This window comes from Odocoileus virginianus, chromosome 6 (assembly GCF_023699985.2).
Source record: "Odocoileus virginianus isolate 20LAN1187 ecotype Illinois chromosome 6, Ovbor_1.2, whole genome shotgun sequence".
NCBI classification, from domain to species: Eukaryota; Metazoa; Chordata; class Mammalia; order Artiodactyla; family Cervidae; genus Odocoileus; species Odocoileus virginianus.
In genome coordinates this window covers 9,388,572-9,414,644 of record NC_069679.1, presented here as the reverse complement: position 1 = coordinate 9,414,644, position 26,073 = coordinate 9,388,572, and the positions used below count along the sequence as shown (strand labels likewise).

General features: G+C 41.3%; 1 protein-coding gene across 3 annotated transcripts in view; it reads right to left on the bottom strand.

Annotated features, from left to right (window-relative positions):
- The window catches only part of GLCE (glucuronic acid epimerase), a 115,046-nt gene extending 97,144 nt beyond the window's left edge, over positions 1-17,902 (bottom strand). The window contains exon 1 of one of the 3 annotated variants that reach the window (XM_020880536.2): positions 17,820-17,902. In XM_020880536.2, the coding sequence (XP_020736195.2) occupies positions 17,820-17,821 (2 nt within the window). In that variant the 5' untranslated portion in view covers positions 17,822-17,902. Of the gene's footprint in view, positions 1-13,034; positions 13,232-17,819 lie in introns of those variants that run through there. The other 2 variants (XM_020880535.2, XM_070468712.1) reach the window with 2 other exon arrangements.
- Positions 17,903-26,073: the final 8,171 nt, after the last annotated feature.

Here is a 26,073-nt window from a genome sequence, read left to right as displayed (position 1 = left end):
AATCTAACAAACATTGCTATAATTCTAAATATATTATGGCCAGAGCATCTCCTGATGTACCTACCAGTTTACATGTGTGCTAAGTCACTTCAGTCGTGTCTGATTCTTTGCAACCACATGTACTGTAGCCCACCAGGCTCCACTGTCCATGGGATTCTCCAGGCAAGAATATTGGATTGGGTTGCTATGTCCTCCTCCAGGGGATCCTTCTGACCCAGGGATCGAAACCATGTCTCTTATGTCTCCTGCACTGGAAGGCAGATTCTTTACCACCAGCGCCACAAGTGAGGCTAGTGTGGCATGACTTGTCCTCTGTGACCCCAAGCTGGCTCCCAGTGATTAGTGTTTTCTAAATATACACCAAAATATATAAAATGTTATATACCAAAATATATGTTTAATAATCTGAGAATTTGTTCAGGAATGACACCAAGATCATCAGTTTATTATTATCACCTGCAACATTTACTTTTTTTCCAACATTGTATATCAGCAGCTAAAACACTCTATTATAACAGGCGTTAAAAAAAAAAGTTTGCTGTATTCTTTTTAAAAATCAGGATTAATTCCTTATTTTCAATAAATCTGCCATGGTTACACAAGATGTTAACATTAGGAGAAAGCTGGGTGAAAGGTATATAGGAATTCTTTATACTATGCAATTCTCTATACTCTGTAATATATATATACAGATATATAACTATTTAAAAAGTAAATTTTTTTAAGATCAAGATCTTTTCCTGCCTCTGGTTTTCTTAAAGTGAAGTGAGAATCACTCAGTCGTGTCTGACTGTTTGTGACCCCATGGACTATAGAGTCTGTGGAATTCTACAGGCCAGAATACTGGGGTGGGTAGCCTTTCCCTTCTCCAGGGGATCTTCCCAACCCAGGGATCGAACGCAGGTCTCCCGCATTGCAGGCGGATTCTTTACCAGCTGAGCCACAAGGGAAGGGTTTTCTTAAAATTACTAAAATATTACCAACCACTAACAGGTGCAAATTCTTTAGCAGCCTTTACAGCCTTATAATTAATCTGAAATAGGAGACATGAATTCCAGCAAATAGAAACTCTCATAATACCCCTAACTTATCCTGGGCCACAAAGAGTTAGTATTCAGTAAACAATTTTTTTTTTTTAGATATTTTTTATTTTATTTTTAGAAACAAGGGCTTAAAAAAAAAAAAATCTCTCCCCAAAGCAATTATCTTTTCCCTAAAGCTCTAAAGTTCTGTACAACCAATTAAACCTTCTGATTCTTATTGCTCAAATCACTTATTTAGCAGCAGCCTCCAAGTCAAGCTCAAAAAGATTTTTGACTGTATGAGACAAATTAGTACTTAAACTATTAGCACGAAAATCTTTAAAAATTATATTTTAAAATACTTTGTATCATGGCTGATTGGTTTTCAAATTAGGAAACAAGCATTCAGGGAAATGATGAATTTCATTTACAACTATTCAAGCTCAAACTTTCACTGTTAAGCAACAAAGCTATGAAAATTCTACTAAAACTGTACTTGCCAAAGAAATCCTAAAATACCTAAGGACAAAGTATCTTGCCGCTAAGTATCTCAAAACAGCTTTTGTACTTTTAAAGAGTTTCTTTCAGGCATCAACTGTCTAATTTTTAAAAACTTGGCTTTCCTTTTTGGAATAGTACTACAGAATCGGTACTATAAACAGAAATGCTATTGTCAAAGAATTGATCCAATAATAAAAAGAGCTAAGGCCACTTGTCTTATAGAAAATTACAGCCAGATGCTGCCAGACCCTGCTTTTCTTCCTTCTGGGCCAGTAGCCAGATACTAATCATTTTTAGACCCTTTCTAATTTTTAGTACACAATTTAGTACACAATACCACATCTGAACTAGACACTATTTTAATGAATGTTCTCCATAATTTATCTAATGTTTTGGCACACACACACACTTGATTTACAATACCTTAGAAGTACCTATAAAAAAGTGGTAACAGTAGTTGTCTCTGGGGCTACTGTTTGGGTCCTTGAATTTTGTAAGTTTTTTTAATAACTATTCAAGAAATTAATTTATCTATTAACATAATACTATAATAAAACATTAATTCTAGTTAAAATATTTTACCTTATAAAATAATGCATGTGGTTTTCTTTTAAAATTTTTTTCATTTAATGGGTAACTTTTTAAAAAATTTTTGCAATGCTCTTCAATTATAATCAAAGAAATACAAAGTCAGATCATTTTTGCTTATTAAATTGGATTAAAATTTTTTTTAAATTTATTTATTTTGGGGGCCACACTACACAGCATGAGGGATCTTGGTTCCCTGACCAGGGACTGAAACCATATCCTCTACAGTGGAAGCATGGAGTCCTAACCACTAGACTGCCAGGAATTCTAGGTTATTCCCTAGAAAAGGTTTTTAAGACTAACACTGATACTGGTATGTAAACTGGGATAACCTTTCTAGAAAGTAATATGGCAATATTTAATTGTTTTAAGGTCTTAGCTTTTGACTAAATATTTTTATTCTTATCCTAAGAAAATAATCAAGTATGGAGAAACATTTATGCACAAAGATTTTCTTCAGTGTTCTTTGAAGAAGAAAAAAATATTCAGTAATTGGGAATGGTTAAATCATTACACATTCATTCAACAGAATTTTATGCTGCTATTAAAAATTCAGTTTTGAATTAATTTTAACAAAGTAGGAAAATTTTTATTATATAAATTCATGATAGGAGGATAAAAAGTATACAAATGAATCAATATATTCATGGAATGAGGAAGAATGTGTACCATGTTTGTTAAGCTTATATTTGAGCTGAAGCATTAGATTTTGTGTTCTGCATTTCTCCAAGTATTTAAAATGAGTCTCTGCTGCTGCTGCTGCTGCTAGGTCACTTCAGTCATGTCCGACTCTGTGTGACCCCATAGATGGCAGCCCACCAGGCTACCCCGTCCCTGGGATTCTCCAGGCAAGAACACTGGAGTGGGTTGTCATTTCCTTCCCCAATGCATGAAACTGAAAAGTGAAAGTGAAGTCGCTCAATCGTGTCCAACTCTTGGTGACCCCATGGACTGCAGCCTACCAGGCTCCTCCTCCGTCCATGGGACTTTCCAGGCAAGAGTACTGGAGTGGGTTGCCATTGCCTTCTCCGAAAATGAGTCCCTAGAAACTTATAAAGTTAGGTGGGAAAAAACAAGCTATACACACACACATTCTTAAGTTTATAATACTGCAAAACTGATGTGATATTTAAACAGATGAAATAAAATTTTCCAATTAATAACATTTATGAAAGCTGATGACAACCTAACTCAAATTACTAAGTATCATTAAGATCACTCCTACTATACAATAAGCACTACCAGCTAGGTTATTTTTTAATCAATAAAAAAGAAGACTCTGGATTACTATATAGTACAACATGAACAAAAATCAAATTCTCTCAAACAGGGTTAACAATGTAATTATGAGTTAAATTGTAATGATACTTATATTACAAACAAGAATATCCCTGGAAGAAAAAACTGATTAAACATATAACATCTAAATTAATAAATAAAACCAAACTTTCCCTTTAAAAGAACTGAATCTGCTAGTGGGAAAAAACAGTAATTATTAATGGATGGGTTAACTGTAATTTCTCAGACATTAATCTGTATAGTTTCAAATGGAGATTGAGTTTACCTCTAAAGATTATTTCCACCACTCCACTACTACTGTCTCTAAGAAAATAAAAAATCTCATAAGGTCACCTTTCTGCTTAGCACTCTTCAGCGGGATACCACTGCTTATGAACTTTCATAGTTATAAGATCCTCCATGATACAGTCCCTGCTTTCACTCCCCACTCCTTCCTTCTCTCTTGCTTCCCAGGCTCTGGCCCAGTGGTTTGCAAAGTGTGATCCTGGACCACAACATCTCCACTACCTGTGAACAGAACTTCAAATTCCTGAGGCTCACTCCTACCAGGAGATTCATACTCACACTACAGCTTGAAAACCACTGCTTGAACCCTCCTGAATTGTCTGCAGGTTCCCAAATCTATCCTGCTCTCCCTCTGCAAATGCAGCTCCCCGCCTACCATGCTTTTACCCCATTCCCTGCTGGATATCTCATCCACCTTGTTTCCTACTCATCTTTCAAGTCTTAGCTAAGAAATCACTTCAAAAGAGAACTGAAAGTTTCCCCAAAATTAGAAAAATATTTCTCATGATCTCTTTTATTACCATAGGGGTTCTCATTTGCATTCTTCACCAACCAAAGCCATTTCTAAAATTACTCCCTGGTAGCTCAGATGATAAAGAATCTGCCTGCAATGCGGGAGACCTGGGTTCTAGCCCTGGGTCGAGAAGATCCCCTGGAAAGGAAATGGTTGCCCACTCTGGTATTCTTGCCTGGAGAATTCCACGGACAGAGGAGCCTGGCAGGCTACAGTCCTTGGGTCGCAAAGAATTGGACAGGACTGAGAGACTAAGCACGCACACAATCAAAGAAAAGAAAGCCTTTACTTGACATATTCCAAAACATAACTTATGCATTCGTATAAATGATTTCAAACTGTATAGATAGTAAAAATAAATATATATATAAAAAATACATATATACACACATATATATAAAATACATATAGTAGAACCAAACTGTTGAAAAGAAACGAAATTTTAATGTTGAGAAAATAAAAAAACAGGAAACCAGTTCTGAAACTCACACCTTAAAATTAACTATTTTGAATTTTCTCTTTTCTGGATATATTTCACCCATCTTCTGGAAAAGGGGCAGCAACTAATAAACAATATGGTTTTAAAAAAGGTTAGCCAAAAGAAAGAGAAATGTGTAGAATCTGGACAAAGTTAAGTGCTACATGTTTTATGTCAGATGTAAAAACAAAAATATGGACCAGAAGCTATTTTCCAACATTTTAAAATAAGTTTGAGATCATCTTACAGTACATGATTAGTCAATAATTTATCTTCAATCATTTAATGATCATCTAGTATGTGCTAGATGCTTCTGCCTGCAAGTAGGAGACCCAGGTTCAATCCTTGGATCAGGAAGATCCCCTGGAGAAGGGAATGGCAATCCACTCCAGTATTCTTACCTGGAGAATCCCAAGAACAGAAGAATCTTCAGGCTACTGTCCATGGAGCCGCAAAGAGTCAGACACAACAGAGCAACTAACACACTTTCACTTTTCAGCATGTGCTGAGGACCACATGGAATTAAGAATTTTATGTGCAGATGTATCTATCTTTCTATTTATGGGCTTCCCTGGTGACTCAGTGGTAAAGAATCTGTCTGCCAATACAGGAGATGTGGGCTCAAGCCCTGGGTCAGGAAGATCCCCCAAAGAAGGATATAGCAACCCACTCCAGTATTCTTGCCTGGGAAATCCCATGGACAGAGAGACCGGTGGGCTACAGTCCATGGGAGGCCAAAGAGTTGGACACAACTTAATGACTAAATAACAACAGCACTATATACACACACAAACACACACACACACATACACACACACACACACACACACACACACACACACACACACATAGAGAGAGACAGAGATGAGGTTAACTTTTTTAGACAAGAAATGAATCTTTATGCCCACCAAAAGCTAGGTACAAAATTGTTCTTAGAAGCTTTGTTCCTAGAAGTTAAAACCTGGAAATAGCCCAAATGTCTATAAACAGTACAACAACAACAACAAATATATATTATATATATATATATTCATACAATGGAATGCTACATAGCAATGAAAAAGAACGAAGTCCTGCTAACTTAAAAAATGATTTGGTTCCATTTATATGAAGTTTAAGAAAAGCAAAACTAATCTATTGTGATAGAAGTCAGAATACTGATTACCTTTGGGAAGTACTAACAAGGAGAGAATAAGAAAAGATGCCAAGGTCATAGAAGTATTCTATACTTGGTTCTTGGTGACTACACAGTGACATATGTACAAGTTCTTATGTCATGATTTCTATACTGTATACAACTTAAGTATTAGAAAAAAAAATTTTTAATGGAAAAGAAAGTTCCTCTTGCTCTATGCCAGCCAGCAAGAAAGAGAGAGGTTAGATCAAATAATCTTACTACTTCAAAGTTTGATTGTTGTATTCATTTAACAAATATGTGAGCAGCTACTTTGTAACAGGTAATATTCTGGGTGCTGGGGATATAGCACTAAATAAAATGGGTAAAAATCCCTGCCCTCGTGGATCTTATGTTATAGTAGGGGTAGAAAGATAACAAAAACATAAAGTATGTGGGACTGCAGAAAAGCACAAAAAAAGATACAAAGCAAGGAAAAGGGATAGAAGGGTATGCATGGGAGGGATGTTGTAATTTTAAACAAAGCAGACTTTTACAAAAGGGGTGATACCTTAATTCAGACCTGAAGGAAAGAAGGGAGGGAGACATACAGATATCTGGAAGAATATGTTCCAGCCCTTCTGAAACAGCAAGGAGGCCACTGCAGCTGAAGGGACGTGAACATGGGTTAGATTAAAAGAAAAATTATACACACACACACACACACACACACACTGCCAGATATTCTTTTCCTTAGTCTTTCCCTCCCACTCTTCATTTAAACAGTAACTTAAACCAAACGTTTTCTACATAGAAACTTCTACAACCACTAGCCCAGTCCACATTTACCTTCTTCTAAGCTCCTGGAGTTGCATCCTTATATACTGCATTGCAGTTAAATACTTACTGCCTCCCCCTCCCAATAAACTAAGCCTCTTCAGGGTATTGACTAGATTTTTATGCTTTTTGTATCCCTATTAGTTACATGATTGGCATGTAAACAGTTACTGGTTATTAGTTAGGCTGCTGCTAATCACTTATCAGGCAGATCAGTAAGCTGTGAATATATTTTTGAAAAGAAAAAAGAAGAAGGAAAGAAACCAAGTCTAGGGAACTATGTGAGTGAAGAGGCAATGAGACATCTCCATGTATCATGATCCAAAGTCAGGATTTTCTCTGAGCCATGTCCTTAAGACTCTGAGATCCTCATCATCATTTTTCTGAAAGTCACTCTAGGCTTTTTTCCTTGGCCAGGGAGTGGAAGGGTGGGGTAAGAATCAGGCACCTGCTTTTCTTTCAAATAATAGTTTTACAATACCAATAGTCATAACAAGCTTAATAACAACAAATCTTAACCAAGTACAAAGCTGTGTGATCTTGAGCAAGTCATTTAACTATTATTGTGTATGTCAGTTCCCTCTAGGAGCTGGATTAAGTGGTCTCTAAACTCCAATCAATCTCAAATCTTCTACTTCAGCTTTTTTTCCAAAAAGCTGAATGGATAAACAATTATAATCTACTTCTTCAATTTATAAAATGAGTAAAATATCTATTAATAGTTTTAAATACACTAAGAATTCATATACAGAAAGCAATGTAGTATTTTTTTTTTTTTTTTTAGTTTGAAGGACAATTGCTTCACAAGTTTTGTTGTTGTCTGCCGAGTATCAACATGAATCAATGTAGTATTTCCAAGAAGCATAGAATCTGGATTTAGACAGACCTGGCACCAGTTATAGCCTGCTTCTTAACTTCTTGAGAAAATTAACTCAATTTTTAGGATTTGTCTTGAGGATGAAAGGTAATGTATATAAAGTAAAAGTGTGAAAGTGAAAGTGTTAATCACTCAGTAATGTCTGGCTCTTTGCAACCCCATGGACTGCAGCCTGCTAGACGCTTATGTCCATGGGATTCTCCAGGCAAGAATACTGGAGTGGGATGCCGTGCCCTCCTTCAAGGGATTGAACCCAGATCTCCAGCATTGCATGCAGATTGTTTACCGTTTGAGATACCCAGGAAGCCCAATGTATATAAAGAAACTATTAAACCAATATAAAAACTCATATACATCAGCAACAATCATTTCCCATACAGAAAGCAGAAAAGGTAAAATATCCACCAAATCACTGATGTCCAAGATCTGAAATACTGAAACCAGTTCACAACTCTCCTAGCAATTTTAGATACTATGATTAGTGTTTGCCTCAAAATTCTGCATGATTTTTCTGCAAGTTTAACAGTTAACACATAACTCCTACAGTGTTTGAGTACTTAAATATGAGTATAAGTACTACAGATCTAATAGTAGTTTGCATTCATGGGGGCAAGAGAACAAGATAATTTAGAAAGCCCAACATTTTAGAAAAACAGGGCAAGATTGAGATTTGCAATTAATTCAGACATTTGGAAGATACTAAGCTTGGCACTGAGAGTTCAAATCTGTAATGAGAGACAACTGTGTAAAATAAGCAATAGATATTCAATAAGTAATAAGACAAATGTGTGTGTGTGTGTGTGCATGCGTGCATGCTCAATCGTGTCCAACTCTTTGTTACCCCAGGAACTGTAGCCCACCAGGCTCCTCTGTCCATAGAATTTTCCAGGCAAGAATACTGGAGCAAGTTGCCTTTTCCTACTCTACGGGATCTTTCTGACCCAGGGATCGAACCCACGTTTCTTGTGTCTCCTGTCTTGGCAGGTGGATTCTTTACCACTGTGCTACCTGGGCAGCCCCAATTAGACAAATATACATCTGCTTTAGAGTCCTGGAAGAGAGACACATACATAATTACAGCATATTAACAAACATAGGGAAAGAATGAACAAAACAGAGAGAGTAAATAACTCAGTGGGGCTGGAAGAGGGAGGACCAGAGCACACAGAAGACTCAAAAAAGCAGATAGCACTTAAGTTGTATCTTGAAAAATCGGTAGACTGTCAGCAAGATAGAAGAAGGAAAGGCATTCTGAGTAGGAGGGAGAATATATAAGAAGGTTCTGAGTTAGGAAACGGTATGGCTCTTTCAGTAAACTGACGGTATTAGTACAGTTGGAGCTTGAGATGTATGATAGTAGAAATGCAGGAGATGAGCCAGATGATGAAGGGCCTTGTAACCATAGAACTAAATACTGTAGTTAAGGGAGAAGTATAAGTTTTAAGAAAAAAGCATTGAACATATTTGCATTTTAGAAAAATTACCTTGGCAGTAGTATAAAGGGGGTCAACCACTAGAGACCTCATTCTACACACAGAATTAAATAAGGACATTACATTATCATATAGACACTCCATTACAGAACCAGGGATCAGAAAGAAAATAATAGATAAAATTTAGCTTTAACAGATAAAGCTACATTATCAAAAGAAAGTCATTTACCTTCATGAATGTATATTTGTGAATTAAATATTTCCTATATATCTTAAAAAAGAGGCCTAAAATTAGGCATGATAAAAAAAAATTACATGAAACTAGCTGTATCCTGAGAACTAGCGACTCATAGCATCTATCGGTTTCTGTACATATAATGCTGTGGATTTGCAACATAAAAACCATAGAATATAAACCCTGGCATTAGAGTTTATATTGATTACTGACAGGGACTGCTCTTTGTTTCATTTTATGTGTATGGAAACTGAGGCCCTGAAAGACTAAGGAATTATCCAAGATCATATGGTTAGTAGCACAGTTTGAGACCAGAATTTTATGTCTTAATGATTTCCTTTCTAGAAACTGGCTTAATATGTCCTATCTATGACTTCAGAATTTTGAATGATAATCCAAAAGACACTCTGGTATTATCATTTTTTTAGCAGTGTAATAATGAATTATAAAACTATTTTTATGCTTCATATCCCTCACAAGAAAATGTATCTATTAGATGTCCATATGTCTGACCAAAAAAAAATCCCATCCTGAAATCTGTGCCACAATAAAGGACCTGCTGCCCCACCACAGCAGGAGGGGGCACCACAAAAATATAACTTATTCTTCTCGAGAGTCTAAAAAAGACTTTTAAGAAGTCTTCTTAGAAAGAAAAGAATTTTAAAATAAAGGTCAAAGATTAATTCATCTTCATATAATTAAAGATCCAACATCTTTAACATGTTTTCACATTTTATTTGGGTTTCAGTCTTTTTTCTTATTCTGTTGTGTTCCCCTCCCCATCCCATTCCTATAAAGTTAGATAAATGAAATACATTTTTCCTTCACTAGTACACACAGAAGTGGCAACACTGACAAAACGCCTGTGCAACATTTCACAAATTTGTACAGTGACCAAACTGTTTTAATCTTCAGACTTCTCTAATTAACACCTAAGTAATGTCTGCTCATTGAAATAAATTGAAATAGTATAAAAGCATATAATTCCAGTAAAGAATCTGCCTGCAATGCAGGAGACTTGGGTTTGATACTTGGGTTGGGAAGATTCCCTGGAGGAGGGCATGGCAACCCACTCCAGTATTCTGGCCTGGAGAATCCCAAGGACAGAGGAGCCTGGCGGACTATGATCCATGGTGTCACAAAGAGTCAGACATGACTGAGTGACTAAGCACAGCACAGCGCATATAATTAATAACTCCTTTCCATGTCTTTACAACCCTCTCCTAAAGAATTCCCCAAACATTTTTAAGTTTGATGTTTATCCTTACGGATTTTATGCTTATATAACAGAGGATGCTAATACTAGTTATATTATCAGGGGTTAACGTTTTTTAAGTGAGCTGAATCCCAAAACTATCCTGTTTATTTCTCTTATCAGCATCTCAATTATTTTATGTATTTATTTGTTGTCTCTTTCTCTTGATACAGGTTTCATGAGAGCCGTAATCATTGTACATGGAGGTACACTCCATGCTGTGACACCTAGCAGATAACCAAATATTTGTTGATTGATCAGTATGTTTACTTAGAAATTATGAAAGCTGCCTTTTAAAAAGTTACTGAAATCTGCTTAATATATTTTTGGCTTTCAAAAATAATGGGGAAACAAAGGTCTGCCTAGGGTTTTTTTTGGCTGTGATTCCAATCAAACATCTGCTCAACTGATCAGTTTTGATAGTTATAAAAGTCAAACAGGCATTTTGGTTTAATTTACAACCAAAACAAAAACCAAACTAACACAAAACCCCAAAATACTTAAAACTTTTCAGAGTTATATATTGCTATATAGAATTCCCCGATTTTTTCCTTTAGTTTTTAAATGTATTTATTTACGGCTGCACTGGGTCTCCACTGCTGTACAGGTGCCTTCTCTAGTCACGGTGAGCAGGGGCTGGGCTTCACTGTGGTCCGAGGGCTCCCACTGTGTTGGCTTCTCTTGTGTGCAGCACAGGCTCTAGCAGAGTGGGCACAGTACTTGGGGTGCATGGGCTTAGTTGCAGGTCTTCAGGGATGGAACCTATGCTCCTTGCATTGGCAGGTGGATTCTTAACCACTGGACCACCAGGGAAGCCCCCTTGCTCTTTAAAACTGTCTCTCAAAAAAAAAAGATTAAAGCAGGAAAAATTTTCTGCTTTGCCATACTCAAATTTGTCTGTTTATCCCAAATTACAGAATTACTTTAAGTACAGGTTCCATCAAACAAGCCACATCAGACTTGATTTACAGGCTTCTATGATAAAGGAGTCATCTAACCAGGGGAACAGTCAAGCAAAAGCAGAGACTTTCTGACTTAAACATTTAAAGAAGAAAAAAAAAAAATATATATATATATATATACACACACACACATGTATACAGGTCATTTTATTTGAATTCCATCTAAGTCTGGGCTAGTTACCAAGGACTCTGCATATGAGTCAAGACTAACTGTATACAATAAAACTGTTAAGCAGGATTCTTTAAAAGAGTTCTGTTAGCCATCCTTACAGGTCTCAAACCACGGTTTTGCAGAGCTCTAGCCTTGGAACTTCGAATTCCAATGCGTCACCTGGAGGCTGAACCTGAACAGATTCCTCTCCACAAATGTTTTTCAAACGACAGAGAGAAGCCAGGACACACTTTCCAGCACTACTTGACTGCCTAACACTCGGGCAGGACTTCAGGACAGTCCTAATAATGCAGGATCAGCAAAGCAGACCCTAACCTAGGAAAGGAAGCCAAAACCGCACAGCCTTCCCTATCCTCAGCGGCTTCCACGCTCACCCGGAGGACACTTGCCTCCTTAAGAACCTACAGGTCTACATGCCCACTTAAGGTGCTGTCTGCCACTCTGGTTCCCAGAGCAGAGAAACCAGCACGCCCCCACAGGGATTCCGGGGCAGAGAGAAGAAAACTGCAGAACAATCCCACTATTTCTCCAACTAGGCAACAACACGGATCACTCCTTCAACTAAGCATTGAGTAAATCTCATCTAGAAAGAGATCTGTTCCAGGATGCTGACCAGCCACAGACTGTGAACTCGAGATGTCACCAGAGTTCCCTTCCCGCCACGAGTCGATCCAGCGCCTGCAGAGCCGCGCCCTCCCTTCGAGATCTCCCGGGGACCAGCTAACTCGCCCTGTCGCCCCCGAAAAAACTGGGGACCATGCCAAGTTACCGCCCCCCTCTGGGCAAACTAGAAACCCCAATAAAGACGCTGGTCTCCGCCGTAAACCCTTCCGCCGCCAGTAGCCCACCAAGGCGGTCCCGGCCCCTGCAGGACGCAGATACATCGCCCTCCTGCCCGGAGACCCCGATAAACAGACAGAACCCCAATACACTGCTTCTTTATCCCAGGAATGTGAAAAAAGAAGCCCACTCCTGCTCAAAGTACCCCCAAGATCCCATACATCTGCCCCTTCAGAGACCTAGGACCTTGCTAAAACTGAATCCTCTGCCCCAAAAGAGCTTGAGACCGCGATAAAAGGACCCCTTGTCCCAGAACCTCGCTATACTACCTCAAGGAACCGAAGGATCCTGGTAAATCTCCTTCGACCTCAAAGACCCGGGACCCAAACCGCTGCCAACCATCCGAACCCCAAGCCGGAAGAGACCCCAGACCCCCAATAAACCGCCTCCTCACCCGGAGAAGCCCTGGCACCCGCTACACCGCCCTTGGGCGTCCGCAGCCGGATCCCACCCCACCGCGTCCTCGCCCTCCTCACTCCCGAACCCCGCCAAGCCTCGCGCTCACCAGGCAGCGCCGCGCTGCCCGCGGAGCCGCCCCCGTCAGGAGCCCGCCTGCCCCGGCTGCTCCGTGTCCCCGCTCCCCGACCGCTCCTCAGCGGAGACGCGCTCCGGGCTTCCTCACCTGGGCAGCGTCGTAGGGCAAGCGGACCGGGGGACCCTGAGGAAGAGAAGGAGGCGGCAGAGAAGGGGCGGCCCAGGCCTGCGTCTGCCGCAGCTCCAACCCCTCCGCGAGGAAGCGCTTGTGTGAGGAGAGCCCTCCTGCTCCGCGCGCAGCCTGGAGACAGAGCCACAGCCGTACCCGCCGCTCTTCCCGCGAGATCCCAGCCACAGAGAGGGGCGGGGCCACGGCGAGGGGCGGCCGCAGTGAATCAAGTGACAACTCTGAGAGCCTGTTGGCGGCAGCGTGGGAGGCGGGACTTGGAGTCTAATACTACCAATCATAAAATAGGAAAGGTGATTCTCCCACCGCTTCTTCTCTCCCCGGCCCCGCATCAATAAACTAGAGGCAAGAGCAGTGACATTTAAGTAATCAGGGGCAGAGGAAGTTCTTGGGAAGGAATCTTGGATGGAGAATCTTGACTTGTGTCTAGTCCCGGTCAGGCTCCGTAGATACATCTGGTTAGGGAAGAAGGTAGTTTTCACACTGCCGTGAGCTGAAGCGCTGTTACCCTTGGGTACAGCGCGGCCTGAAGTGCTTGAGGGGCACACTTCTTCCTGGTTGACGGCGCACCCTCCTCGGGTTACCCAGGTCTAAACCTGTTTTCCCCGTCTCTGGGCCTCTCCTCCCTTCCCATCTCTACCAGGGCGCCATTGTTGAGATGCCCGTGTTTTCTCAACCCCTACTCGGGTCGTCTGGTCTGACAAAAGACTCCCTCTGACTGGTGTTTGTTTATACTGAAAGCCTTCTAGAAGAGTAAAAAGTAAATCTCACTTATTTATCGTTATAACAAATTCCAAAATTACATGAAAAGTTGTATCTCTGTGGACACCAGTGTCTGGCACACTCAGGGCACTGAATAAAATGTAAAAAGAAAGACTGAAGAATATGATATTTAAATACAGGCTTCTCTCAGTATCCTGAGGTATGTGTTCCAGGATTCTTGCAGCTACTAAAATAGTGGATGCTCAAGTCCTTTGTGTAAAAATGACTGTAGTATTTGTATGTAACCTATCTCCTACATACTTTAAATTGTATCTAGATTACTTATAATACCTGATACAATGTAAATGCTATGTAAATAGTTGCTGCTGCAACTTTTTAGAACTTTTCTGGAATTATTTCCCTGAATATCATGATTGGTTGAATCCACAGACATGGTGACCAACTATGTAAGAAATCTTAGACCTGCTCAAGAAAATTCAGGCTTTCCTAGCCTTTCCTCTACAGTGACAGCCAGTTTCTTCACCCTTAAGTCCAGTCTCTTGATTAGGATGTCTGTGCTATAACCTGCATTCATTCCCTTTACCACAAGTCCTTTCTCCTCATCAAGGTTAATCCCTGCACCTGTGCCCTGGATGGTTGCCATTCCCAGATTTTGATTAATCAGCTATCCTTTCCCTGATATCACTGTTCCCCTCTAATCTAGCTCTTTTTTCCCACAGACACATTTGTTCCATCCTTTGCACAGAACAAAACAACCCAACCTCCTCCACTTTTTAAGATAACTCTTTAAATTATATTTGCTGTCTTTACTTTCTCATCTCTTATTTTCCCCACACAATGCTGTTGCTGTTTACTCCCACACAATGGGCTGATCTTTCAGTGGTCACAAAGGATCTCATTCCTCTTTCTATTTTGGGGCATCTTTCCCAATGACCACTCTGCAGCCTTTTGACAATGCCAGCCATCTCCTCCTTGGTTACTTGCCTAACTACTTTCTCCTGATTCTTTAGCTACTCTTCTGTTTGTTTGTCTGTCTTTTTAATCCTCTTTCCTTGTTTAAAAATTGTTGCATATTGGCATCTCCTTATAGCTATATACCCTGTGCATGAAAAGAAAAATGGCTTTCACACATGATTCCACGCTTTGAGTGTCAATGAATGGTTCAGAAAAAAGCTGTTAGAAGAATCCAGAGGAGGAGACATGACTATGAGGCTGACTGTTTAAATGGTAGTTGGCCTATACAAATGCAGAGCAGAAGCAAAGGTTTTTCAGAGAAAATAGAGTGAACCTGAGCACAGAGGAGAGGCTGTAGGCCAAGCCTGGATATGAGTGGACCAGATTGGCCCACGGAAGATTCCTGCAGAAAAGCAGTGGAAGGTAAGTTTAGGGAAGAACCAATAGTAAAAGGCCTTAAAAAAACCAGGCCAAGCTAATTCAACTTGATTCTATATCAAATGAGATACCAGAGCCAACCCTAGCAGTTGTAGGGCTTACAAAAGTCTACCCAAGGGGGCCCACATATCAAATGTCTAAATAGTATGAAAAGTTATAAAACAAGCTAACAAACTATAAATTTAATATATATATGCCTACTTGCTCAGTTGTGTCTGACTTTGCAACCCCATGGACTGTAGCCTGCCAGCTTTCTTTGTCCTTGGGATTTTCCAGACAAGAATACTGGAATGGGTTGCTATTTCCTACTCCAGATATGTATGTGTCGTGTGTGTGTGTGTGTGTGTATATATATCAATTCAGTTCAGTCGCTCAGTCGTGTCTGACTCTTTGCAACCGCATGGACTGCAGCACGCCAGGCTTCCCTGTCCATCACCACCTCCTGGAGCTTACTCAAACTCATGTCCATCAAGTCAGTGATGCCATCCAACCATCTCATACTCTGTCATCCTCTTCTCCTCCCACTTTCAGTCTTTCCCAGCATCAGGGTCTTTTCCAGTGAGTCAATTCTTCGCATCAGGTGGCCAAATTATTGGTGTTTCAGCTACAGCATCAGTCCTTCCAATGAATATTCAGAATTGATTTCCTTTAGGACGAACTGTTTGGATCTCCTTGCAGTCCAAGGGACTCTCAAGAGTCTTCTCCAACACCACAATTCAAAAGCATCAATTCTTCAGTGCTCGGCTTTCCCTATGATCCAACTCTCACATTCGTACATGACTACTGGAAAAACCGTAGCTTTGACTACATGGGCCTTTGTTGGCAACGTGATGTCTCTGCTTTTTAATATGCTATCTAGGTTGGTCATAGCTTTTCTTCCAAAGGGCAAGCATCTTTTAATTTCATGGCTGCAGTCACCATCTGCAGTGATTTTGGAGTCCAAATAAAGTCTCTCACTGTTTCCCTGTCTATTTGCCATGAAGTGATGGGACTGGATGCCATGATCTTAGTTTTCTGAATGTTGAGTTTTAAGCCAACCTTTTCACTCTCCTCTTACACTTTCATCAAGAGGCTCTTTAGTTCTTCTTCACTTTCTGCCATAAGGATGGTGTCATCTGCATATCTGAGGTTATTGATAGTTCTCCCAGCAATCTTGATTCCATCTTGTACTTCATCTAGTCCAGCATTTTGCATGATGTACTCTGTATATAAGTTAAATAAGCAGGGTGACAATATACAATCATGTCCCCTGTAGTGGAACTTCAGAGTCTTAACCACTGGACCACCAGGGAAGTCCTATATATATATATCTTCCTTTGCCTAGACAAACTTAGCTAACAACTTGGAAGACCATGTCCAAACTTGGGATTCTGGGACTTCTTCTTGGAACAGAGAGCTAACCCTCACAAAGAGTGGTCTTACCCTCTTTGCCTCCCACAGTTCAGCTGCACGCTGTGCAATAACCCCACCCCATGGGTACCCCAGCCTACATGTCCAAGCTCCATTCCCACTTTTCCCTCTATAAAATTGTAGTCTCTTAGCCATTCCATGAGTCCAGGAGTTTATACTTCAGATCTAGGGGAGGAAGCTCACAAAAGCCTTGGAAGCAGGCTCAGGACCATTGGGGCAGAGAATTTTGCCTTCCAGTTACTTGGAACAAGGTCCAAAGGGGTGAAGTCAGCTGCAGCTGGGCATATTCCTTTGGTGTGATGGACTCCTGTGTAGGAATACAGCTGGAGAAGGACCAGAGCAGGGCCCCTTAAAGGGAGGCCCCTCCCACCTACATCTAAGGTTGTAGCAGATAGCAGCAGAGCCCCTGCATGTCTTTAGTAGGGCAGTGACATATATAGTATATTTGTATCTTGAAATATTAATCTGTTTATTTTCTATTTCCCACCTCCTCTTGCACTGTTATCTTTTTAAAATGTTTTAATTTTAAAATTAAAATCCAGCTGTGCTGGATCTTCGCTGTTGCAAGCAGGCTTTTCTCTAGTTGCAGTGAGTGGGGGCTACTCTCTAGGTGTGGTGCATGGGCTTCTCATTGCAGTGGCCTCTCTTGTTGCAGAGCACAGACTCTAGGGCCCGTGGGCTCCGTATTTGTGGTTCCCGGGCTCTGGAGCACAGGCTCAAATAGTTGTGGCGTGTGGGCTTAGTTGCTCTGCAGCATGTGGGATCTTCCTGGAGGTGAGTGATTCACTTCTAGCAAAGAGAACATGGCAGAATTGACAGCGTGGGATTTCTGAGGTTAGGTCATAAGAGACATTTCTACTTCTTCCTTAGTCTGTCTCTTTGATCACTCACTCTAGAGGAAACCTCTGGAGGAAGTCAGCTACCATGCCATAATCCCTGATCGAAACCGTGTCTCCTGCATTGGCAATTGGATTCTTTACCACTGAGCTGCGTGGAAGCCCTTGCACTGGTATCTTAATGGCAGGACTGGGAAGAAAACTCTATTCTTGACTCCACTCTCTCCTTTTGTGGCTTCTTCTTTCTAGTGCCTTGTTTCATGAAGTGTACTCTTCTATAACTCCCTTATTAATCAGTGTATCAGAAACCCGGATGTCTCTAAATGTGAGAAAAGAGAAAAGCTGTGAAGCACTCTTAGCCTAGATTGGAGCTTGGAATACTCACATTTGACTTCTAAATTACAATGCTTTGGAGACAGAAGCTCCTGAAGAGGCCCAGTGTGAAGGGTACACAGGCAGGATGAGTACCAAAAAGGCAGTGAGCCACCACAGACAGGGCACCCCCCTCACCACCTGTCTTTGTGGCATGATGCTTTGCTCTGTGGCCTCACAGTCATGCCCTGTCCTTGCAACCTCTCCGTCTGGTACTAAGTGCTCTGCGCAGCACATTGTATGTGAAGATCTGCCAAGGAGCCAGAACCACCACGGTTTCTGTTTTCAAGATCCAAGGCTTGAATTCTGCCCACGGATCCTGTATATCTCTTGGTGGTGCTGCGGATGATTTCAGCAGGAGGCTCTGACACTTCTTAATCCCAGGACGAGTGTCTACTCATAGCCTCACTCTTGCTCCCCCATCTGTGGCTGGTCTTCGCCAACCAGCAGAAGAACAGAACCAGCTAACTTCTTACTCAGGTCTTACCATCTGCTGCCTGTGTCCAACCCATCAGTCCAGGTGAGTACAATCCAACACTTCTATTTCTCTTTCTGTCCCTTCCATCCTTACTGCCATCCCCCTCTCTGAGCATGCACTCTGGAAAGCTTTCACCTGGCCACTGTATATTCATGAGGGGCATAGAAGACAGTATCATTGGAGAATCCGGGAGAAGAAATTTGGCTCTCCCAGACCCCGCCTCCGCTCCTCCCTTTTCAAGTTTTGGAGGAGCACCTAACTGGTAAGGTTACAAGGCTGAAATGCGACATGAATTACCCCAAGACTGAGAAAGCCATATTCATCTATCAATTTGCTGTCCACAGTCTAAACCTCTGAGTTTGGTTTGTTTTGCAAATACTTAGTTACAAGGGGGAGAATCAAGAGGGTGGTAGTGGTGGTGGCTGTTGCTCAGTCGCTAAGTGGTGTCTGACTCTTTGCAACCCCATGAACTGCAGCATGCCAGGCTTCCCTGTCCTGCACTATCTCCTTTTTAAGTATATCCACAAAACTTTTGATACATCTCCCTTCAAGTGGCAGAGCTCTTCCCCTTGAGTGTGGGCATGACCAAGTGAGTGATTCACTTCTAGCAAAGAGAACATAGCAGAAGTGACAGGATATGACTTCTGAGATTTAGGTCTTAAGAGGCATTGCAGCTTATTCCTTAGTCTGTCTCTTTGATCACTCACTCTGGAGGAAGCCAGCTGCGATGCCATAAGGGCATTCAAGCAGAGGCCAACATGGCAAGAAACTTAGGCCTCCAGCGAATAGCTATGTTTGAGTGAGCCATCATGGAAGGCCCAGTCAAGCTTCAGTTAAGCCTTCAGACGCCTGCAGCCCAAGGCCAACACCTTGAGCTAACCTCTGAGCCAGGACCACTCAGATAAGCCTCTCCCCGATTCCACACGGAAACTGTGTGAGAACACGTGTCTATTCTTTTTCAACTGAAATATTGTTGATTTGGGGGACTTCCCTGGTGGCTTAGTAGTAAAGAATTTGCCTGTGAATTCTCAGCAAGAGAAGCTGATTCGATCATTGGGTCAGGAAGATCCCCTGGAGAAGGAAGAGGCAACCCACTCCAGTATTCTTGCCTGGAAAACCCCATGGATAGAGGAGCTTGGCAGGCTACAGTCCATGGGGTCACAAAAGAGTCAGACACGACTCATCTACTGAACAACAATATAGTTGATTTACAAAGTTGTGTTAGTTTCAGATTATAAGTCTGTTGTTTTAAGCCACTTTTTTTTGGCATCATTTGTTATGCAGCAATAGATAATACAAAATTGTTGAGAATAGTATAGTCTAATCCTACTCCTGGACAAACATCTAAAAACTCCTATCAAGTGGTAACACTACCTGAAGAGCAAGGTGCAATGGATTTGTAGACATAATGGCTGCATCTAAAATTCAAGTGGCACTAGTGGTACTACACCAAAAATAAGTGGAAGAAGTCATTTCTTGGTGGAAATAAAGATTCCAGGGCCTTCAGACTATTAAGAGCATCACGACAATTGGGAGATTGCAATAATCATGGAGTCATTTGGAGGCAGTTAATAGCAGGTCTTGAGTAGGAAGGAAACTTTTCACTATCAGAAGCTGAGAATGCTTCACAAACATACTGCTGTCATACAAATTTATGGAAAAGTATATGTCTCCTTAAACATCCTCTTACCCATCCATATTAACCAAGAATAAAAAGTTGAAATTTCCACCTATAGGGGCCCTGTCAAAATGAAATTGACATACTGACACCATTAAGTACCCATGTGAGAGTGGAGTATATTTGACAGCCAGAAGATTGAAATTCTTTCTTGACTATAAAACTGTATTTCTAAAGTCTTAACATTGTGAATTAAGATTCAGTGGGAGAGCAATTTCCCTATTAAATAAAATATGAGGAAAAGACATAAAAAGGAGACCAGTTAACTGAATTACATACATTTCCTGTCTAAATTAATCTTACATCTGTAAGAATCATCTAGATGGGCCATATATACAAAGAGTCAAATACTTTACAAGTTGACCAGAACATAACTTAGAGCTAAGAAGATATACCTGAGGTTTATTTGCAGCTGCATTACTCAAACAATCATAACACAGATGTGGGATCTATCATTTCCTTTAGCAGTAAGAGCAAAAAGTAAGTCTTTAAACAAGGCCCTAGAAACACTCTAAATTCTATCTTTCTTCTCAATACCTCATCATCAAATTTTTAAAGTCAGCAAATATTCACTGAATGGCTACTAAGTACAAAGCATTGTGAAGATGCAGAGTATAAGCCACAGCTCCTGCCATTAAAAAAGAAAATCATAGAAATGAGATGAGAATCCAAAACATGTCATGCCTTGCATGCAGTAATCACTAGCAGGTAGGTTGATGAAAAAGCCTCCTGTGCAGTCACTCTTGGTTACCTAGGCAACAGCAAGAACCGCACCCCCTCCTTTTTTCTAACAGAACCCTGCCTTTGTTCAGAATGTTCTCAGTCCCAGGAATGAGCCTCGCTTGAGCTAATCCAGTTTCAGCTCATCCATTCCCCTTTGCCAGATATTCATCTTCCCTGCCTCCTCACCACGTGATCCAAGTTTCCTGGATGGTCTCTAGGGAAACTATCCTTTTTCTAGGAAAGTCCTCTCTCCATCCGCTCCCTTCTTCCTTCTGCTTGGAATACTGGCATTAAGATGTGGTTTCTGAGGCTATGGTGACCATGGAGAAATAAGGCCATGGTGATAAGTAATAAATAAGTAGTGTAGACTAAAAGAGCATTAGGAATTCAGAGCCAGGAGAATCCACTTACATTTGGAGTGGTAGAATGGATAGCTGTTGTTTTTGCCTGCCTAGTTTCCATTTCCCCTTCTGGTAACAGTATCTGATTTTCCTATGGGGACTCACCCAACCCCCATTGTCTGTTAATGCAGTTCTGTGAGGTTTACTCTGCCTGTTTGTCTAGGAATGGATGAATGACCCAGACCAGGTTAATCAGAGTACCGTAGCAATAGGTTCAGGATGGGCGTGTAACCGATCCTTTTTTAGGACTTTTGTTGGAACTTTTAACAAAGAGAAGTTCATTTTTCCCAAGGTGGTTAAGTTGGTAGGATTTTAACCTTGAGTTTATGGGGCTCCCCATGAAACTTATTGTCACCCACTCCCTGGTAAAACTAACTCAGAAAGAAATCAACAGATCAAAAGAATCAGCAGAATTCAGACAGAATGATTCCTGATAATATTTTACCTAAAGTCATATTTAAACTCTATACTTGGACTTATCAATTACATGAATCAATATTCTTTTTCTTTCTTAAACCCATTTGAGATTAGCCTCCTCACTTACAGCTGAAAGTATTCTAACACAGGTGGCTAGGGATTGTTATACAGAGAAAATGGGGCATAACCTGTACTCTTAACATGGATCGAAGTTTGGTAACAGAAGAGAAGGGGGTGCTTCTGAGTGGAATAAATAAGGTAAACAAAAATAGTGAATAAAAACGTCATGGTGTAACAAACCATTTACTTTACAGAATAAATGAATACAGAAATTTAGGTCCGAATCAGAATACAGATGGGCTTGAAGGCTAGGGGAGGTCTGAGCTTTATTCTGTAGCCAACTCTTTTAAGCCAAAGAGTCACCTGGTCAGATCAGTGTTTGGGGAGAATTAATTCAGTAGGATCTAACAGGGTGGACTGAAATTGGGAAAGCTCAAGTGTGAGACAATGAAAATAGAATCCAAGTATAGAATCTGCCCAAGATGAGAGGCCCTTGACAGTAGGTGACCACTCTGCAGGGCAGGGCTAATCAGTTTTTAAATTACCAAATAATAAATAAGGAAACTCTTGATGAAGTTTTTACTTAAGAGGCATGGTACATAGGATTAGTAAGTACTCATGATTAGTACCTACAAAGTACTTATGATTGGTCATGTATATAGTCCACAGATATTTACTATGAGCCCAGCATTCTGCCAGATGCTTGGTACATAATAATAAACATAACAGCTGTGAAGACCAGTTGATGAGGTATACGTCCATGAGACAAGTAACTGAACACAACTATGGATGTTTCATACATCCATGAAACAACTGAACACAACAATTTTCAGGTGCTCTGAAAATTATTGGGTGCTATGAGATCATTTATCAGGGAACCTAATCCCAGTCTCACTAGGAGTCTGGGAAGCTCCCCAGAAGTAGTAACATTTAAAATGGGACTTGAAGTAGGAATGGGAGTTATTGTGGTGAAAGGGGTTGATGACTAGAACACTCCAAGTAGAAACATGCTAAGGTTAGATGGTATTTCTATCAAAGATTCAACAAAATTTCAATGTGGTTTTCTTCCAATGGAGCAGAAAGAGTCTAAACTGTTAAGTAGGAGGCTGGATTATGCAGGGTCTTGTGTGCAATTAAAAGGATTTGAACTCTGTCTAAAGAGCAATGTTAACGCATTTTCTCAAAAAGGAGCCAATGAAGGGACCAGTCTCATGGATATTCCCAGTGGGTGGTTACCAAGTGGTGGGACCTAAGGTTTTGGAGAAGGTTCCTGCTTGCAAACTGATGTCTAAGATTTATTGAACATGAAATATTTGATACAACAATAGACAATCACATGTCAAATTTCTCTAGGAAGGGGAGCACTATGAGAGTCATGCAAATGATTTATAGCTGAACTGCCCTGAAAACAGATTTGCAGGTCACAGAGAGGTGGAGGAAAGGAAGAAATCTGATACAGAAAGCAATCACAGAGAGGGGAAAGGGATACATGAAAAAAACACTGGAGACACCAGAGAGAATACCTAGCACATAGTATACGCTCAACAAATACTTGAAGAAATGAAAGAAAGGGAGGAAGAAATTTCATAATTATATTAAGACCTGGCATCTAATTTGGGCAAGCAAATTGGCTCTTGTCTCTCTGAGCCCACAGATGTCATGTATTAGGAAGACTAGGGACAAGGAAAGGAGAGAACATAAATATAGTACATTCCCAGAAGTCCTGGGAGTGCCTAGAGCACTTGTGATTCAGTTGGTTCCTGGGACCACAGGTCAGACAGTGGCTTTGTCTTCCAATGAAGAAGACATAACAGGGTGCTCAGGGCCGGTGCACCGGGATGACCCTGAGGGATGGGATGGGGAGGGAGGTGGGAGGGGGTTTCAGGATGGGGACACATACACACCTGTGGCTGATTCATGTGAATGTATGGCAAGAACCACTACAATATTGTAAAATAATTAGCCTCCAATTAAAATTAATTAATTTACAAAGAAAAAGAAGACATAGGAATTTTCCCCAGGAAGGGGAGGAGCCTTGGGAACAGGCCGGGACTGGAGGCCTGTGAGAATAGTGGACAGAAAAACCATGGCAGATACTACATTTCTGTGCTGGCAAGGCTGAGGACCAGCATCTAGACCGTGGGACCCTACGTCTCTGAGAGTTCCCAATAGCCACTGCCCTTCTTCTGACAGTTCTTTAGCAGCACCTGGAACAAACTCTTCATTTGCACCCCTGAGAGGTTTTTTGTTATTGAATCATTATTGCTAACCGAGAGTCATCCACACCCATGGGCTTTAGTTGGGACAGAAAAATCTGACAAAAACTGCATTTGAGTACTTAAGGATGGTTTCTCATTTTCTTTCCATGCAATACAAAAGATACACGTCCCATTTTCCTTCTGTACATTTCAATTAAATATGTATGTTTGCCATATAAGCCTCTGCTGTCAGAATAAAAATACTTCTGGAATAGCTCAGTAAGCTCACTGTGTTAATGGTAACTTGACCTTTCACTGATTTTAAATGAACCAACAGCGAAACAGTAAGTTGCCTTAATTAAAGCATTATCATCATTAAAGATTATTAGATAAATAGGGAAAGGACTCCCTGAAAACCAGCATGTGCTCATTGGTTATAACAACCCTAGAATTTTGAAGGTAGCATGATTGAATAGTCTGGAATTGAGTTTGGTGATTGAGTATCTCTGCAAAAATATGAACCATGTTAACAATGATTCCTTCTCCCCAGGTGTGTTCTAAAGATTGTTTCCATGGCAATCTACATTGTTTTGTCTAAATTATTCTTCGTGCCACTTTTTTCCCTACATCTAGATATTTGTAAAGCACCTATCACTTGAGTATCTCTTCTCTGATAAAGTGCCCAGGAGGGAAAAGAGAATATTTTTCGGAAGAAATGAAAAGCTGACAGTTGTCAAGAAGAGCCCAATTTGTGAGATTATGTAGGGCCTGAGGTTCTCTACAGAGCACTCCACGCTGCCCCTGCCCCTGCAATGGGATCCACATTCTGCTCAGGTGATGGGAAAGCAAAAGCCCCAGTTCACATCTCTGTCACTTCTGAGATGTTTTCTCAGGAGCCCAGTCCTTCCCAGGCTTTGGGCAGAATGATAATCTGAGGGTTGGGGAAGGAGGAGATGGCTGGGCTGAGAGGTGATCACCCTTAGAAAACAGATGCCTCTACTGTGTAGCAGAAACAGTGATCCTTGTACATCAAATAATTCCACTTCTCTCAGCACACAGGAAGATTTCATTTTCTAGGTATGGCCAGATACTAGTTCTAGGAGAGGCAATGAACTCCTCATTGCTGACTTATCAGGGCAGAAGCAATGAACACTACTTCTTGGCCAGGCTCAAAAATCTCCTGAGATATATTTTGCTGTCTCTCCTCTCTCATCAACTGGCTGGCTGGATATTGAGGAACCAGTGAAGGATTCCAAGGTCCTAGGAGATGGAGGGACCACTGGATGGAAGGAGTGGGTCCTAAATCACTATGTGGTAGACCGTCATACACCTGAACTGATGTGAATGAGGAATGATGTGTTAAGCTACTAACATTTGGACTGAAGCCCCAGTATTTTGACCACCTGATGCAAAGAGCCAACTCATTGGAAAAGACCCTAATGCTGGGAATGATTGAGGGCAGGAAGAGAAGAGGGTGACAGAGGATGAGTTGGTTAGATAGCAGCACCGACTCAATGGACACGAATTTGAGCAGACTCCAGGAGATAGAAGAGGACAGAGGAGTCTGTCATGCTGCAGTCCATGAGGTCACAAAGAGTCAGACACAACTTAGCAACTGAATGATAACAACTGACATTTGGGGTTGTTTGTCAAAGCAGTTGTCCTAATAGATGAGCTATGGCAGGTTTCTGGGCAGGACCATCAACAGCTGGCAGCAGGAACTCCATGGAAGGGAACGAAGTGCAGTAACCAGAGGGAAAATGGACAGAGTCCAGAGCAGGGTCTTCCAAGTGCTATCAGAAGCCATGGCCTGACATTAGCTGAGCCTGACAAGGGGAGATCAAAGGACTGGGGTTCCCACTGGGCTGGAGCCCTTGCGGGCACGGTGTGCCTTCGTTTCAAAGCAGGGAAGTGAGGCCTTTAGGAAGCAATCAGGCAAGGCAGGGGTTCCAGCCAAAGGGAAGACTGGACCTACCTGGTGACCAGGACTGCAGCACAGGGCAGAGGCTTGGACACAGGAGAACAACGTAAGAATTTCTCCCCAAGCCCAGGGTCATGTCAGAGGAACAAAAGTGGCAGCTGCAGCGTGGCCGACTCAATGTCAGCCTTCTGGGGTAATAATTCTCAGGGAGCAACTTGTCGCCTCGTACTTATAGGAGGGCACCAAGTGTCCTTGGCAACCGCAGAGGGCGGTAGATGAAAGCAAGCCAATCACGCAGTGGGAGAGCAGAACCAGGGCTCAGGAAGTGAGCTAAGAATCAGGAGCCCGTCTATGGGGTCAGCAGGTGGGAGACGGTGGGAATCAGAGGTTA